The 17,289-nt window shown below is 40.7% G+C and overlaps 3 protein-coding genes across 6 annotated transcripts in view; 2 read left to right on the plus strand and 1 right to left on the minus strand.

Annotated features, from left to right (window-relative positions):
- skap1 (src kinase associated phosphoprotein 1) overlaps positions 1-1,279 on the plus strand; it is a 29,990-nt gene extending 28,711 nt beyond the window's left edge. Inside the window, exons 12-13 of the mRNA XM_078290656.1 lie at positions 361-463; positions 810-1,279. Of these exons, the coding sequence (XP_078146782.1) occupies positions 361-453 (93 nt within the window). The 3' untranslated portion in view covers positions 454-463; positions 810-1,279. The remainder of the gene's footprint in view (positions 1-360; positions 464-809) is intronic.
- Positions 1,280-1,398: 119 nt separating this feature from the next.
- On the minus strand, positions 1,399-11,128 carry snx11 (sorting nexin 11). 3 transcript variants are annotated; one of them, XM_071898516.2, is made up of 7 exons: positions 10,718-11,128; positions 9,535-9,579; positions 9,079-9,165; positions 7,061-7,161; positions 6,415-6,510; positions 6,026-6,259; positions 1,399-5,657 (listed from the first exon to the last, which is right to left on the minus strand). In XM_071898516.2, the coding sequence occupies exons 2-7, from the start codon at positions 9,556-9,558 to the stop codon at positions 4,226-4,228; spliced, it is 1,974 nt and encodes a 657-aa protein (XP_071754617.1). In that variant the 5' UTR covers positions 9,559-9,579; positions 10,718-11,128; the 3' UTR covers positions 1,399-4,225. The 3 variants fall into 3 exon arrangements, with proteins under 3 accessions (XP_071754617.1, XP_071754615.1, XP_071754616.1); XM_071898514.2 differs by having other exon boundaries at positions 9,535-9,589; XM_071898515.2 differs by having other exon boundaries at positions 9,535-9,686.
- Positions 11,129-12,731: 1,603 nt separating this feature from the next.
- On the plus strand, positions 12,732-17,260 carry cbx1b (chromobox homolog 1b (HP1 beta homolog Drosophila)). 2 transcript variants are annotated; one of them, XM_071898510.2, is made up of 6 exons: positions 12,732-12,921; positions 13,935-14,016; positions 14,359-14,587; positions 14,899-15,052; positions 16,245-16,339; positions 16,546-17,260. In XM_071898510.2, exons 2-6 carry the CDS (start codon positions 13,962-13,964, stop codon positions 16,685-16,687), a joined length of 675 nt encoding a protein of 224 aa, XP_071754611.2. In that variant the 5' UTR covers positions 12,732-12,921; positions 13,935-13,961; the 3' UTR covers positions 16,688-17,260. The 2 variants fall into 2 exon arrangements, with proteins under 2 accessions (XP_071754611.2, XP_071754612.2); XM_071898511.2 differs by having other exon boundaries at positions 14,365-14,587.
- The last annotated feature ends 29 nt before the right edge of the window (positions 17,261-17,289 follow it).

The raw sequence follows: 17,289 nt of genomic DNA on the forward strand, positions 1-17,289 counted from the left end.
CATTAGAGTGCAGCATATTGTACATGGCTGTTGTGTCGGGGGCCTGAACTCTCCTGGTTTTCCTTTGCTATGGTTGAGTTTATCCTGTACACTAAACAAGAGCATTTCAAGAACCCGTCAGACCTGATGGCTTCTTGTTGTTTATTGGCCATTAAAAAGGATCAGGGTCACATAGGATTGCAGTTAAAATCATTCAAATAGCTAGTTGTTCTTGTCTTAATAATATGAGAGAAACAACACACTCAACTCTTTGCTCCACATAAAGTTTAAACACCGATGCTAGAACCTCCCTTTATTTGTTGTTGTGTAAATCGAGCCCTAGGAGACTTACTGTTCTTTATCTGTTCATTTTGGTTTCAGGAGTACAACATTCATGGCTGGTGGGTCGGCGAGCTGAAAGGTACTGTGGGTATTGTCCCCAAGGACTTCCTGCACCCTGCCTACATCCTCTGAGCTCCAACAGGTACCGAGGCACTCTCTTATCATCAGCATTATGGACCATTACTGTGGCCTAATACACAGAAACGGTCCCCCTGGTACTCATCCAGATTGCCATTGAGGTATATTCAGTCGTTGACCTGCCATTTATGGCATCTGCTGGCTGGAAGAAGTACTGCATAAAGCAATCTAAACGGTGCAATGGGCAATGCTTGAGAATAAATATGTGCAACAAAAGCATGATTACAGCGTCAGTTGTCCTATTTAAGAAAATGATTCCCTAATACTGTTAGATAGGCACGGCTTTAAATGAACACTGAATTATTAATACATCTGTTTCCCTGATAGTGTGTTCCTTTTTTCTTCCACAGAGCTGCTGGTGACACATCCGCCCATCGATTTAAGAGACAACCTTGTCAGATCGTCTTTTGTAATCTGAAAATTATTATCTTTCATAAGATTGTATATATCATGTAAATCTGCTGCAATAGTACTTTTTCATGTCGAATCCATTTATAAAGGCCTACTTCATATTGATGTGCAAATTGCACAACAATGGTGGACTGGTAAATTTATCAGTTGATTAGTTAAAATGAGCAATATACAGAATAATGTGTTAGTGTACTGTAAATTATTTCCTCTGTTGAGGTACAGCAAAGGTTGTTTCATTGCTGACATGCATCAAATAAACTGAACAGATGCTATGTACAATATGAAAAACATTTCAAACTACATATTCTCTCCAATCTAACACAACATGTCTAATAATCACAATAACATTTACTACTGTTCACTAAGTTCATCAATTGAATTTGAATGTGTGGTTATTCAACTCATTGTTTCGTTACCAATCACTAGGTGGCAGCCACGCTCCAATATTTTGTCTTAACAGCATGAGCTGATGTGTTGGGAATATGACAATATCTGTGATTTGCAAGCTTTGAAATAGATACACAGAAGTAATGCACGGATGTGAAAAACAATTTATTTGAAATACATTTAGATTCCAGTTTGTGTATTTATGCGGACACAGTTGCTCAGGTTGATGTCATTGCCCTTGTAGATCCTAGTTAGAAGGTCTCCTTTAAAGGGGGCCTTTGCCTAAATATTTCTTTTAAAAACTTTCTCTCTAAAGCAACTCTTTAGATAAACCATAAACCATTTAAAACGCAGAAAAGAAAGCAAAGCCCAGTGCCATACAATCAGCCTGCTAGGTCCCATGGTTGTGGGTGACAGAGTGGACTACTAGCAGTTCAGGTTTAATGAAACGTGCCATCAAGGCCTCCTGCAGTCACTGCTATGATGGGCAACATGGATGATCATGTACTATAAATCAACTTAGAATATGTAGCTTACCCACAAAAAACAAAGGAAATGTGTAAAGGCTCATTTCTATGTGAAATGGCACAATAAAATCTGGGTCCCTTTTAAAAGCAGTGCTTTAAAACTAATAAGCTAATTAGCATGTCAAAACAATATCACAGTAAAACCCCAGTAGAGACCTGTACAGGCATCTTGCACAAGTCTGTGTTCATTTCAGAAGGACTAGCTGGAAATAAGGGTGAGCACACAGACCTCGAGTTAAACTATAAAAGCATATTTATGTTCATCCAGACTATGATTTAAGGTAAAGATAATTCACACTCACCTTAACTGTCTCTAGTCTGAAAACAGGTACCGTTGTGTCCTGAACATTAATGTAGCTCCTCAGACTGACATGGAATAAACATGAACCTCATCCAACCCAACTGATAAAACAGACTGTAGATGACAAAGCTTAATAGTCTCCCTTAAGGCTCAATTCAGTAGTTTCCTCTTCTATAAGTGGTTTGATCCAAAATCCCAGTACCAGAATAGATCTTATAACAGAAATTACAAGAACACATAAACACCTATAGCACCAGTGTTTCCTTTTTTTGTGGCTGTGGCTTGGGCTTGGGGGATAATTTTGGTTCCCTTGGTTTGTATACTTCTGTTTTTGCTGCACTAAAAACATCTTATTATTTGGATCATTTATTAAAATTAAATTGCAAATTGTGAAAATTAGCCAAATATTTATTTGTGCTTTATGGGGCGTTTGGCTAAAATATAATATACATTTTTATATTTTGTCCACCACTGTGACCACAATGAATATAGGGGAAACACTGTTGGCTATAGGGCTGCATTTACAATACAGGCAAAGTGACAAAATCCAGTGTTCATCAGAGCATAGTCTTACAATGTGTATGTGTGTATATGTTTAGAGCAGTGTGTGTCCAGACAGGCATATTGTTATGACTCACATGTTCACTGGATCATCAACCTGGCCTCACTCCTAAAATGTTACTTAACTGGTTTAATCTTCAGCTCTGTAGTGAGATTTGTTTTGTAGCCAAGATAAGCCTGATTTGTAACAATAACAGTTTAGATGTGCATGCACCACCAATACAAATTATAATTTATATGTTACAGAGTTAGTGACTTGTCAGTAATAATTTACATATCTAACGAGAAACAGGTGTGGAGATTAACGACCAGCCAATCATGACACTGTCCACATTTAAAGAGAGAGAGCATTGTGGTCCGGGTTGGTTTGAGGCCAGTTACTTTTGCAACAAGGCCACGATTGGACACAAACAAAAACGTCACTGGACCACAGTATTGTTGGAAAAGTGACTCCAGTCCTCATGACATTCCTCAGCAGAACAGTTGTTGACTTGTTTGAATGTTTAAACCATAACCTGTTTCTCCGGGTCACATTCCTACCCACCTGCCTGTCATCCCCTAGGTTAATCAGCAGTGTGATATATCCATTCTTTCATATTGAACAAGGCTGTTAAACGCAGGAGTACTGGATGTTCTGCATCTCATTTTGAAGAACAAATCACTTCTAAGATCCCTTGTGTGCTTCTTGTGCTCACAGTAATGTTGGCTGGTTTGCCTTTTAGTACTGGTGCTATAATAATCAAGCCCAGCAATCTTCAAATATGGATTTACTTCAACCTGAATACTATTACTTCCCTTGAACATGAATAGCTATGTTTGTCTATGATGAGGAGAGAAAAGACACCTTAGTGGTACTCCAGTGACTTAATTTAGCTTTACATCCTCTTATAAAATGTCTCTCAAATGCTTTCTGTTATTAAAATATTGAATGTCTAGACAAAAAAAGGCCAAATTTCAGATCCATCACATCTGAGTTAAAATCTGATTCCAAAAATATCCAATTCCATCTGCTCTCACAGCAATGAAAAAATCAGATCTGTGCTTATATGGTCAGAAAACAGGATTTTTTTTAAGGCGCATGCATCCTTTTGTGAACTTGAGCACCCTCTGCTGTTTGAAACAATCTAGTCATCATCCTGGCCAGTGGAACCTGGTAAAATGAGGGGAAAATCAGGGCCAACATTAAGTGTGTGTGTGTGTGTGTGTATATATGAAGAATTTCATTTTAAAATGACATGTACACCATTTGATAAAAGATGCCAATTCCTACAAAATGACTGATCGCAAAAAGTTAAGAGTAAAGAGGTGGAGTATTTTTTAAAACATGGTATACAACTGAAGTCCTTGGTTGACACTCATAGACTGGATCCTCTATATTTTAAAGATATTGAATAATGAACCTCAATTAATGATTTTTTGGAATGGAACAGAACTGGGTGCATGTGTGCGTGAAATAATGTGTCTTTGGCAAAGGACATCCCCACTATCCATTGTTCAGGCTCAGTGAGTGTGCAGCAGCCCTAGATGGGGCTGTGCCTTTTCATGCCTGAGAGTCTAGTTGCCATTTTAGCTGTTAAAACTAATGGACCTCCTCACGGCTCTCCTCTGAGGCATCCAAAGACAGCGAGGACAGGGTAACCTGCTCTGTGTATCTCCCATCAGCTGATTCAGCCACACAATTGCTCTCTAGGATGTTAAAGTCACTGTTCTCAGTCAAATCTGCATCACCTACTGACCCACTTGAAGTAAGCTCCAGAGTTTTAGTCAAGCTACTAATGTTGGTCACGTATGGAAGGTCCTCCTCCTTTGTACCCTTGACCGTGTTTGTCTCCTCCTGGGCATTGTGTACGTCAGAAATGTTCTCTTTGTCCATGGGGCATCCGTTCACCTGTAGCTCTAAAATACCTCTGCTGGACGCCTCTACTTCTGACCAGCGAGTGACCTCTGCAGGAGAAGTCTTCATGTAGCCGTTTGCATTCTGGATAGTGTCCTCTTCCTCATCACAAACACTTTCTTCATCACTTACCTTGGCGATACTCCCATTTGAAGATGGCAACGACTGACTGTCCTCTTTATTACTAGTCTCAACCAAATCTACTTCCTGTTCAACTTCGTCTTGGTCCAATGGAGGATTGTCTTGTTGAGTGGTGTCATCGCCACCACATTCTACCTCTGGAACACTGCCCACATTGTGTGTCTCTTCACCGATCGCTGACACGAGTGCCTTCTCCTCTGTGCTCTCTGGGTCGTCACTCTGTTCTTCTTTGTCTGGGTCTGTTTGCCCATCTGAGCTCCGAGTATCCTCCGGACAGCCGACATCTGGAATGTGGTCCTCGGAGCTACTGACACGTTCTAGAACTTCGTCCTCAGAGATGACACGATGTTCTTGAACTGGCTCCTCAGAACTTGCGTGGTGTTCTAGAACCTCTTCCTCGGAGCTGGCACATTCTAGAGTCCTTTCAGAACTGATATCCTGTTCTGGAACCTGTGGCTCACAGCTGGCCTTTTCTAGATCAGCCTCCTCGAGACTATCCCCGTGATCAGCTTCTTCCTGTGCGTCTGGATGAGGAAGACTCTGAGCACTAGGAACTGTTTCTTTTGCTATTTCTAATGTTATATGGCTCTCTTCTATTACCGCACAGTCCTCATTAATCACCTTCTCCAATTCCACCCCACAGCTGTCCTCAAAGCCAGTCCCCATGGGCGAGTGTACCTCTACTGGTGTCTGTATTTGACAGCTCCTCTGCTGGGTCTCGTCGGCTGGGTCATCCCGGCTGTCTCCCAGAAAAAAGGTTGCCTCTGCTGGGCTACGTTGCTCAACAACGGCCTCTAGATGGTTGTTCTTCTGGAGGACCCTTAGGGAGGCCTTCTCAGTGTGGCTGAGCTGTAACTCCACTGAGTCCTGATCATGGACCTCCACTATACCCTCCAGAGGGTCTGCGTCGCTGGATGAGAGTAGCCCAGTGTTAGAGGTGTCTTTATTTTGTAGGCAAGGCAGATGTGGAGCTGGGCTGTGGATTGGGGAAGAGAAGACAATACATTTATTTAACCACATGCGCATATTAAATTTGAACATTACAGGAACTTAATACAATACATAAAAAAATTGTGTATATCAGGATCAGGATCCGATTTCATTCAGTTATTTCATACACAGTGGATCCATGTGTTCAATTTTTAAAAGAAACCCACTTTTTGAATTGATTAAAATAAACCTTAACTGGTGACGAAACCTGATGCTAAATGTAGACTTTGACATTCCAATCTGTTATATTAGTGGGTGATTTATTTATATACAACAGTAAGGATTGTGTGCAAGAATAATGGTTGCTTCTGTATTTATAGTTCCATATCAATACTCTTCATCCCTCCCTCATACCTCTCCATGGACTCATAAGAAACTGTAGTCAGACTGGGCTCCTTGATCAAGTCGTCCTCCTGAGCCTGAGCCTGAGCCAAGCCCCGATTGGACGAGGCGTAGGTGAGGATGGCGTCCGTCACAGTGTAAGGGGTGTGGCCCTGCACGCAGTCCAGGATGTGACCGACTGGCAGTTGGGTCTGCAGGAAGAGGTGGAGCTGGCTGTCTGACAGACATACCGTCATGTGCAGCACCCTGCAGGCAAAAAACAATATATATATATATGTAAGGAACAAATATTTGTCATCATTATGTCACATGTAACAGGTAGCTTTCATAATGCAACAGTCATTTTTATAGTAGATTAAATATTGACAATAGTTATTGTTTTTTTTTGAGGAAGAACTGACTTGTCGAGGAAGACCTGAAGGCCTTTCCTTCTCCTCTCCAGGAAGTCCTCATTGCTGAAGGTGAAGAGGGACTTGCCAGGAAGGTCTGGGACTGGCCTGGAAGAAAGACAGGATGAAAAAAAGCTCTAAAAGGGCTAATCTCTCAATTTTTGTAAATTCATATAGCATATTTGCTTCACTTAATACAAGGTGAGTGAAAGAAAGTTTGGCTGATGACATGAAACCGATGTTGTCAGCCAAATTTGAGCCCACAGTGTCACAAGTACATGTCATGTGCCTTACAGTATATGTGGGTATTTTGTATTTCCAAGACTCCATGCTTGGTTTCACATCAGCGTACAAATTGCATCATTTTCCAAACAGTTCCATCAAACAAGCCAGTTTCAAAGCAATGGATTAACTGAATGATGAAAGGTCTTTCAGTGGAGGTCTTTGCTGAATTGAGCTGTGAAGTGTTGCTCTCAGATGGGCTGTGATGTAAAATTGCCCCTGGCCAAGAGCCTACCACTGCTGCTCTAGGATTGAATGCCACTGGAACTCTCACTTCTGTGTCTCCATTTGTTATATACCCTTCAGCTTTTCTATCGTCTAGGTGAAGAAAGAATACTAAAGGAGGATTAACTGCCCATTCCCCACAACAACTTACACCAAGCCAGCATTCTTCTGCATCTTCTTCTTGAGCCAGACAAACTCGCTGTAGCGCCGACGCACACACGACGTCTTGGCTGTGAAGGCCTTACTGTTGGTCTGAGAGTAAAAAAAAGAGGGGACAAAGTGTGTATTACTGTCAATAATATTAGATTATATAGAGCGAAACTATGAAGCAATGTTCAATGATGTTTATTTCACTGTTTTCATGAGTGTCATTGAGGGGTGTAACGATTCAATCCAACAACGATTCGATTCAGATTCTTTCAGCAAAGATTCAATGCATCATAAAATCTAACATTCTGCCCATGATTCGATTAATTTCAATACTTCCAAAAAGTATAATAACTCTACAAATGTAATTTGTAAAAAGCTACTTAACTGATTCAGTCACCAATAATTAAACATATGTAAACCTTACACCAAGGTATTAGTTCAAAACATTTCATCTATTTTCGAGGCAAAACTTAAAGCTTCAAATGACAACAGCTCATTGTTTCTACAGTATGTTTGCAACAGCTTTTTGTAGCCAACACCCTTTCCACCTTCCATTTAGCTCTGCAGAACAGAGAGCTCACAAAACATCTTAATGCGATATTAATCGATCCCAACTCTTCAAATCGATGCAGTTAGCTTTCCAACTTCAAATTTCAGCATCATCGTATTGCATCAATGCTTTTTTACACCCCTAGTGTCATTATTTTGTCACTAATGTGGTGACTGGAATGACTCAAATGCTCCAGCTGTTCAACTTTTGCTGAGCTTGTATAACGTAGGCTTGTGGCAGAACTAAACCATTAGCCTATCACAAGGCAGATTTGTTCCCACAATCTATGACACAGTCCAGACATGTTGCACAACAAGCCACCTTCTGACAAGCCATAATCAATTGGAAGAATGTAGGCCATAGATGAAATGGTTAAATATTAGGTAAGTCTATAGCCTCAGTGCAGTGACAGGCAACAAAAGCAGTGAGCCAAGTTTTGCTAGAGGTGTTTCTAGATAACCTTTGCTCCCCAAATGTTAAAGCAGGTTGAGGTGAGATAGCAACATTATAGCAACATGGCAAGATAGCAAGCTAAAAAAAGCCACTTATTTTGACTTTCTGGAATTCTAAAAGACAGACCAGCGATCTGAACCTCTCTGAAAAGCCCAAATCTCTAGTTAACAATCTATTTTGTTTAGCCTTTATTTACCCCACATACATTGACTGGACTGAGCATGCTGGCTCCTTGTCAGCAATACCTTGCTTCACATTTACTTTAACACAGCAATAACATAATGATGACAAACAAGATTAGGTAAGATCACACGAGGTCACAATTTCATGACTCACACCCACATAACATCACACCCATGTGGGCATGGGACATACTGCTGACACAGCAATCCAAACCACAGGCTGTTGGCTTGAAAACATCTCAACTTCTGTCCATTCAAAATGTAAAGAATCCATCTATTGTCTAGTCACTGTTTTTCAAAGATTGGGCTTGGTTGCATTAAGATTAAAATAAGTCACCATATTATTATGAAGCAATTGGTATCTGAAGATAAGATAGCACTTTATTGATCCCCTTGGGGAAATTCAGGAAGCTCCTGGCTTTGTTATGTTGCTAGTACCTTCCAAAGGCTCTGCAGTATAAGACAGGCTGAATAGAAAACTGAAGGTTTGTAGATTAGAGTCCTAAAAACAAGATGCATTTTGCCTGTCTAACGTAGAATAACCTATCCAATAAGCCACAAATTAACAAAATTATTTAGAAAATGGAGGGCACAGAAAAAGTTTTCAGACCACTAGACTGGTTTATGACAAATTCTTGTCTGGTAAGAAACTCTTTCCAAGTATCTTCAAATGAGTTTATTTCATGGCTTTAACTATTACTATCAAATCTAACTTTTTTTTTTTTTTTTTTAAATAAGTTCTGCATATTCATTATGTGAAAGAAATTACTCCTCTGCAGCTCACAATAAAAGTGACTGCATATGCCATGATGCAAATGAAGTGTTATTACTCACATGAAGGAATATTTTATAATCCACGTGTGAATTCCACGAGCCTTCATTCTGGATGCGGGGGTCTTGGACCCGCACTGCAACAAACTCCTGGAGGGGAGAAACAAAGACGTTTCACATGTAAAAGCAAAACAACAGTAATGTGTGTGTTGTGTGTGTCGAGCTGGATCATGGTAAGATTAACAGACTGAGAACTAGATTATTGTGGAGGCATGACACACGCCTCCCTTGCCTTAAAACCATGTTCCTCATAGGCTTTTTAACACATCAATGGAGGCTTTGTTCTTTGACATCTGTTTAGTGGAAGTGTATTTGCTCTGAGGCAGTGAATGCACTTCTATAGAGAGAGGGGGGGGTTTCCATGTAGAAATATCTTTGTCAGATTCATCAACACAAGAGAATTCATATATGAAGAGAATATTTCCACTAAATTTAGAAAACAAGTGGGAGGTTACTTACATCTTCTTCGTGATTGCTGTTCATCCTACCGAAGGCTGCGCTGCACTGTAAACATCTGGAAATCAATGAAATGAGACAATGCAACGATCTGGGTCAAAAGCCCAAACTGAGCACCTCTCCTACGGTGTTGTCCTGAGCTGATGACTCACCCTCTAAAAGAAAAGTTGCTCAACTAAAATCAACTGAGTCACTCACACGTGTCTTCTTCTTTTATCCTCAGAGAAACAAAGTATTAATAAGAATTTTAAGAGCTTTGTGAAAAGTAGAGAAATCCCCTGGAGTTATTCTGCTGTCTTTCTATCACTTTGCTGAAAGCCACAAAACAAAAATTTAAATTCTCAATTGGCAGCAAGCTTATTAGCCAGGTAGACCAAGACTATGGCTGTTGGCAGTATAAATATATCTTTCTCATTTTAACTGAGATCAGCCTAACTCACTGAGGTGACCCCTTGATAACCTGGTGGCATACCCCCTCCCACCCACCCACCCATCTCCCTTTCCTCTAACATCCAAGCCATAGTTTAAAGCACATGGGAAAGTTACAAAAGATCCCAAGTTCTGGTAAACTGACACACTACCAAGTATTTTCATTATCTATGCAGAGAAATACACTCATAGACACAATGTTCTCTGTGTGGCTACCGGTCTGGGCTTTTCCAACCCCACAGTATGTTAGAGAGTAGTGCTTCAGACAGAGAGCAGACGGGAAAAACCGATGAGGCTTTCACTTCGGTGACTCACCGATGCTCAGAGAAACTAGTTTCATCCACTGGCCACAGTATCTGCTGTAATACTTCTAATACTAATGATTGTTGTTCATCTGCCAGAGTGGATATACTACCTGGCAGCTGTTAGAATAAACAAATGAAACAGTCATAGCCAGAATTTACGAGCAGCGAGTGACTGAGGTGAATTTCCCAGCCTGCTCATTTTGTGTAAACAAACTCGAAGTAATACTAAATAAGATAACGAGAGCAATCAGATTGTCACTGAAATCCCTGACCAATTCGCTCGTATAACCAGATAATATAAACATAGTAAACCCGCTTTTAAGTTAAGTGAGGTTGAACACCTCCTCTTGTTCTTTGGCTTGGCTAAAAAGGATGACTAGATTTGACTTCAGTAAGTAACCTGGCTAAAGCAAACGTTAGCTGGTAGACACTGCCAATCGGCAACTACTTACTTTCACAAAGTATCTGGTTGCTGTTTTAGTATCCAGCCTGCTGTGGTTGTTGTTGTTGTTGTTGTTGAAGCTAAAGACAAAATGTTAAAATCCAGAGGAGTGTTTTCCCAACGAGCCCTGTTCCCTGTTTCCATTTTGCAAGTCAGAACCAGCGCTATTACGTCATACGGAGAGACGTATCCGCTTCCGGACTGTGTGCGCGCGCTGTTGGGTCAACTTTGTCTCAATATTAAAAATGAAAAAGTCTTCGTTTTACACTTCTGTTCAAATCATAGAGTGTAAAGGTTCAAATTTAAGACTAACAAACGATACATCGTCACGCATTGAGATAATCAACAGTTACAAATGGAAAACAACAGAGAGGACAACCTGTCCTGCTGTAGCTCAGGGCAACGCGTGTTTACTGGCTGTTGGTAGCGAACATGGAAGTATTAACGTTAAATTGTCGGTAGCGAGCGGGAACTGGGCAGGACCGGAGTGTTTGAAGCTAAATGACAACATGTGCCTCTACGTAAACCAACTATAACAAAACGAACAAGCCCGTGCGTTAAAGCCCCGCACTGAACAGACGGGTCTGGATCATCTGGGTTGGAGTCGACTGTAAGAGATGGAAGGAGCCACTGGAATGGGAACGAGATGGGAGCGATGTGTGGCAGAACAGGACGCCTGTTGAAATGTAGGATGTATTCACTGTAGGATCAATTATATATCTTCATAGCTGCAAATGCTTCTCTTTTCATTTGAGAAAAAAAAATACCCATGAAGGTTTCATGTGCAATAGCCTGTTTCAAAAATAAATACAAATTTTGATTAATTTCATTCATTAGACCCACTCATCACCGCGACACAAGAAGACACCAGGCTCATTTCCCTGTTTGAAAATGCATGGCTCTCTCTTTAATTTGAATATACACAATTCTTTATTGATTGATCAAAATCACATTTGAATTTGATTGAAAGTTGGACACAATATAATGTATGCCTCTGAAGTCACATTCAGGCATTAATATGCCCTACAGCAAATTAAAGGCCTTAATCTCCCCCTCATACTGATGTGGTTGAAATTAAATCAAAGGTTTCAACAGGAATATTATTTTATAATTTTATTCAAAGTGGAAAATTCCCAATGAACTAGTCTGGACTCAAACTGGGTTTAGCGAGTGGCCGTTGCTGTAAGGAGTTTGATCCCGACGACTGAAAGATTTGAAATAGAAAAACCTATCATTTCAGTGTGGATTTGTCACCTTGTTGGGACTGACAGAATCCCATATTCATCATGGAGCGCAGATCCAGGCTCACTGATGAGTTTTCTTGTTTGTGTGAAAGGCAGGACTGATTCAAGATCACTGCTCCCAGCCAGGAAAAAAACTTGATAAACCAGAATGAAATGCCCCTCGCAGTGGCTTTAGTTAGGCTGCCCTAACGGATTACAATCAGGGATGTACTGGAGGGTGAAACTCATCTTATTTACAAAATAGAGATAATAACCCACCTTTTTAGGCTGACATTATCCGTATGACATTAATTCATAGCAGCCATATATCAAGTTGTATCAAACCAATATAAGTTGTGTGAAGATAGGGCCTTTTAAATAAAAGTATCATTTTTCAAGCATCCTGATGGTTCAGTCGGCCCATACTACCTAACTGTTACCTGTGACATCCTGACCTGGCTGGGACTTTTAAAAAAGAAAAAAAAACACTCTTATTTTCTCGTTCTCTTTTTTATTTATTTGCATATAATGGTAGTTGTTTGCCTTGTTCTTATTACCTCCCGGAGGTTTACCCAGCTTCCCAGGGCACCACCTGAAGCCAGGGATCTGCCACATCGTACAGGCACTGCGGTCTATTCCGCCGGTCCAGACCTCCAGTCCGGCTTTTACGTACATCCTGTTCTCACAGATCTATAGTGTACACAAACTGATTGTACTAGCTGGTTTTGCATTGATCGGGAAATCTACACGCTGTACATTCTGTGAACCTGCACATTCACTTCACTCCAGTGGGCTCGTGGAGTTATTTTCTCTCATACCAGACGAAGGGGGGCGGAAACGATACGTTTAGCTTTAGCCAACTGGTAGCTAAATATTTTGATAACATATCAGTAGAGACAACAACGTTATTGTTTACGAAGCAGAGACTATCGCGTTTTTTTTATTTTGTTTTCGGGTTTTCTTTTCAAACCAATTCAATTGTAAAGCTTAGGTGAGTTTCATTTTGTCTTCCATCCTCCCTCCAAACATGTGTTGTTTCGGTAACGTTAACCGTTTGATTGTGCATGAGTCTGGCAGGTTAATGTGAATATCAACAATGAGGGTGAAAACCAGAACTGCACTAACTTAACGTCTCGGAGACACGTCTCACGTTACTAACCATAATAATCATTAGCATCGACAAAGCTACCTGGAGTGTAATACATTAGTTGCTAACGCTAAAGCAATATGGAGGAAATACATACAGTGGGTCGCTTTTCCTTCGAGGCTTTGTCGTGTGGTGTTTCCCCTTACTTGCTAGCTAGCAACAAAAATCCCCTTAAGTTAACAGTTAATCGAGGGTAGTAGTTTTGCGCCACGACAGTGCGACTAAATGCCAAATTGCAAGTAGATGAAGCTCGCTGATTGTTACCTAAGCTGTGCATTCATACACTACATGCTGCACACCCGCCGCCAGGTGTTGCAAGCCCTCCATGCTCTGTTATTGATGCTGGCAGAGGCACGGCAACATTCACAATCAGCTCTAATGATGAGCAAATGATGGTAAAACTTAAGGTAGCTCGCTTGTGCAATAGCTTATCTCGGTCAAGGAAATGAATAATGAATGTGGCTAGAGCCAATCTCCTACCAAACCTTGTTACTTACAACGTTGAGCCCCCTTACAAAGATACACTATGAGTCTAACACAGTGTCACCTTGTGACACTGTGTTACATGGGTAACTTTAATACATGGGTAACTTTAAGCAATGCAGATGAGGCAGTGTTGTCCTCAGCAGTGGTAGGGGTCAGTAAAATTAATATAAATAACATAATGGGCCATAAACATAAAAAAAATATATATAATGAAGAGAAAGGTGGGCCATACTAGCTGACGATCTACATTGCCTCAAAATATTGCCCATGTATCTTTGCAATAAATCCCATTCTCTCCAATGCTGTTTTCTTCTCTCTACCTCATTAATTCCCGATTGCTTCCATCATGCTACAATCTTGACGTTGACCAGGAACCTGCTGGTCCCAAGGTCTACCTGATGAGTATGAGCCTGACTACAGAACCCTCTAACGATGGTCCCACTGTTACAGAAGGTTTAATATATCATTATTTTCTAACATAAATTTCTCTGTATCACATGTCCCTGTTCGGTAAGGTGTATCTCAAGAGTCGAGAAATGAATACAGTATGTATGTCCACAAAGTGGCACTGTGAATGTTTGCAATCCATAACACCACTCATCACTGTGGTTTCCCATCCATTTGTGAACCAGACAAAGTAAGTCCCATCCCAGGCAAATGATAACATTATCTTTTTAAGCCATGCCATTGAATCGTAACACCTGCAGGCATTAAGAGTATTCAGATCGAGGGTCACCAACCATCGAGGAGCGGGTGTCTTTGGGAGTGATAACTGTCTGCTTGTTGCCCCTGCAGCCACAGCCACAGCCACAGCCACAGCCACAGCCCCCGCCCCCACCCCAACCCCCGCCCCCGCCCCGTCAGAGAGCAAAATGATGACAATGGTTGAGAAGAAGGACAAGAAGGCAGACGACGTGGCAGAGGAAGAGGAGGAGGAGGAAGAATACGTGGTGGAAAAGGTCCTGAACCGGCGAGTGGTGAAAGGGAGAGTGGAATACCTGCTCAAGTGGAAAGGATTCTCTGAGTGAGTTTTTTTGGATGAACTGTAATCTCAGACATCTTTATAGTTGTCGTTAATCAATAAATCAAAGTGCAGGGGGGGCATTCTGGGGGATCCTGGTGGGCATACATGCATACCTTACATTGCTGTGGGGTTGAGACCACTGCATGTACTTTGTCCACATCCACTCACCCATCTTTTATACCATCTGTTAAATCAGAAATTCCATTAAAATTATGATAATTTAAAAGAATAAGGAACAGTTTTATTCAACAAATGGCCAAATTATTAGGTAAATACAGAAATGCTGTATTTATGTGTGTTTTTATCAACAGGGAAGATAACACGTGGGAGCCAGAGGACAACTTGGACTGTCCAGATCTGATTGCAGAGTTTCTGCAGTCCCAGAAAACAGCACACGAGGGCAAGAGGAAGGCGGCTGGAGATGCGGATGGAGATGAAAGTAAATCGAAGAAGAAAAAAGATGATGTAAGTCCCAGCCCTTTATTCTTTTAAGAGTCTAAGTGCTTGATGAGTCTCTAATCAGATTGATACTTGGGCTGATAAAAATACAGTATGCTAAAAATTGAAGGAGACACCAACATCCACGGGTTGAAGTCACTCCAAATTTCTGGGATGCCTTTTTATGGTATGATTCTTGTTCTTCCATGCAGAGGTCAACATTAATGCTCTCAACATTAATGTTTGAAGCATTGCCTTCATCCACTGATGCGTTTCTCTCCTGATGGAAGTTGTGTCTTACAGAATAAGAGAGCCCTGATCCGTAATTGATATCCATTTACATGATCTTCTCAGTTACAAGCTGTGAACTGAGCAGAGGGTTTATGGGACAAAAAAATTAAATGGTGCTTGGTGCCATGTTTAGTGTTGCCATTGACAATGAGTTGAATGATTTGGTTTCTTCTGGAAGAATGGATGAATTCTGTTCATTTTTTCCCCATTTTCAGATTCCAGATTGTACATATCTTTAATTGTTTTGTACACTTTTGTTGTCTTGGTCAATATATCTATGCTTCTATGATTACAATAGGCAGGCAATGCATTTATCTTTCGCCGTTAATTATTTTAGCATCGGTTGGTCGGTTTGCATTTTAGCATCTTTAATCATTGTGAGTACTGATGTTGTTTGGCTGATGGTGCTTAGTTTTTCTCTTTTTTTTGGGAGAGGAATCTTAATGGACCAAAACTTTCACGAGAGAGACAGCTCTAGTTGTTGCTCATAAGGCAACTTATACACACACACACACACACACACACACACACACACACACACACACACTCACACTATGTAGAAAGCTTTGAACACACATGAATGGGCAGGAACCCCCCTACCCCTCAGTGCAAAAGCTGAATGTGCATAATCTTATAGCTACATGTATACACACATGGCATCCCACAAGCACGTATTTGCTCCCCATACGCTTCCATGATATTTAAATAAATTTCTGTTTTTCTACTTCTTTTATTCAAAATCCCAAACGTTTACCCATTTACACAACAATTTCCTCACAGTTCTGTGGCGTTCTGCGCTTAATGTCTCAATTTCGTTTTTTAAATTCAGATTCCATCCATGAAAACATAGGGCCCTTTTAACTAGGTAGTTAGTATTTATGATGGAATTATCTTTCTTGAGTGATCGAAGTTGTATCTTGTCTTTCAGACAGAGAAGTTAAGGGGCTTTGCTCGAGCTTTGGATCCAGAGAGGATCATTGGTGCCACAGATTCCACAGGAGAACTCATGTTCCTCATGAAATGGTTTGTGTGAAGCTTTTAGCACATTAAATGTTTGGCAGCTGTCAAAACTGAAACTTCACAGGCTGTATTAGTGCCTGTGTCGTTGAGGAATTAAAACGCCTCATTACAGATTTGGCTGTGATTTTGTACAAAATGTGAATATGGAAGTCAACACATTTCTGTTGAATTTGTGTTTTTTGTATTGTTTGGCACTTGTCCTTGTATAGGAAAAATTCTGATGAAGCTGACCTCGTACCAGCGAAGGAGGCGAATGTGAAGTGTCCGCAGGTGGTCATCTCGTTCTATGAAGAGCGACTCACTTGGCACTCGTACCCCACCGAAGACGAGAAAAAGGATGACAAGAACTAACACAGGGCCGAGGGGGAGGGCAGAGGAAAGGAACGGTAGTTTTGAACTTAAATGTAGTTTCGACAGAGGGACAGAGGCAAGCAAGACTCCATTGGACTCCTTTGTCGTTTGGCGTAGTATCACTCATTTGATTCTACTTTTAACCGGATATGATCAAAGTGTATATATGCTGTAGGTTTGCTTGAGGAAACCCAACCCAGAAGAAATGTAAAAAGCAGTGTTACTTTTCTCGATATCCACTCCAGTGGATACTTAAAGCTCATTTTGACATAGCACTTGGTCCAGTGGTCCAGGTCATTTTGCTATGACATTGTATTGTGGAAGTGTGTTATTTTACTTCCATTACAGTTTGTGCCATTTTTTTATTTTTTTTAAAACATAGGTGGTTTGGTGCTTTTGAGAATAACACCATGTTCATCTTAGCTAGTTCCTTATGAGTTTTTTGGTGTATGATTATTAAATCTTTTCAACGATGATTCCATTTAATTTGCTCATTGGTAATCTTACCATTGTACTGTTTTTCATAAATATGTCTTGCTTGTCTGTTTTTGAGAATAAACCACTTTTTGTTACTGTGCTGTTTCATTCTGGTATTGCTTTTA

This window comes from Centroberyx gerrardi, chromosome 20, assembly GCF_048128805.1.
Source record: "Centroberyx gerrardi isolate f3 chromosome 20, fCenGer3.hap1.cur.20231027, whole genome shotgun sequence".
NCBI lineage: Eukaryota > Metazoa > Chordata > Actinopteri > Beryciformes > Berycidae > Centroberyx > Centroberyx gerrardi.

Coding starts and splice junctions, on each gene's coding strand:
- snx11 (XM_071898516.2), bottom strand. CDS start 9,558: ATGAACAGCAATCACGAAGAAGAT. Junction 9,166..9,534: donor ACAGCAATCACGAAGAAGAT/GTAAGTAACCTC, acceptor TCTCCCCTCCAG/GAGTTTGTTGCAGTGCGGGT. Junction 7,162..9,078: donor ATTATAAAATATTCCTTCAT/GTGAGTAATAAC, acceptor TTTTACTCTCAG/ACCAACAGTAAGGCCTTCAC.
- cbx1b (XM_071898510.2), top strand. CDS start 13,962: ATGAGTATGAGCCTGACTACAGAACCCTCTAACGATGGTCCCACTGTT. Junction 15,053..16,244: donor CGAAGAAGAAAAAAGATGAT/GTAAGTCCCAGC, acceptor CTTGTCTTTCAG/ACAGAGAAGTTAAGGGGCTT. Junction 16,340..16,545: donor CTCATGTTCCTCATGAAATG/GTTTGTGTGAAG, acceptor GTCCTTGTATAG/GAAAAATTCTGATGAAGCTG.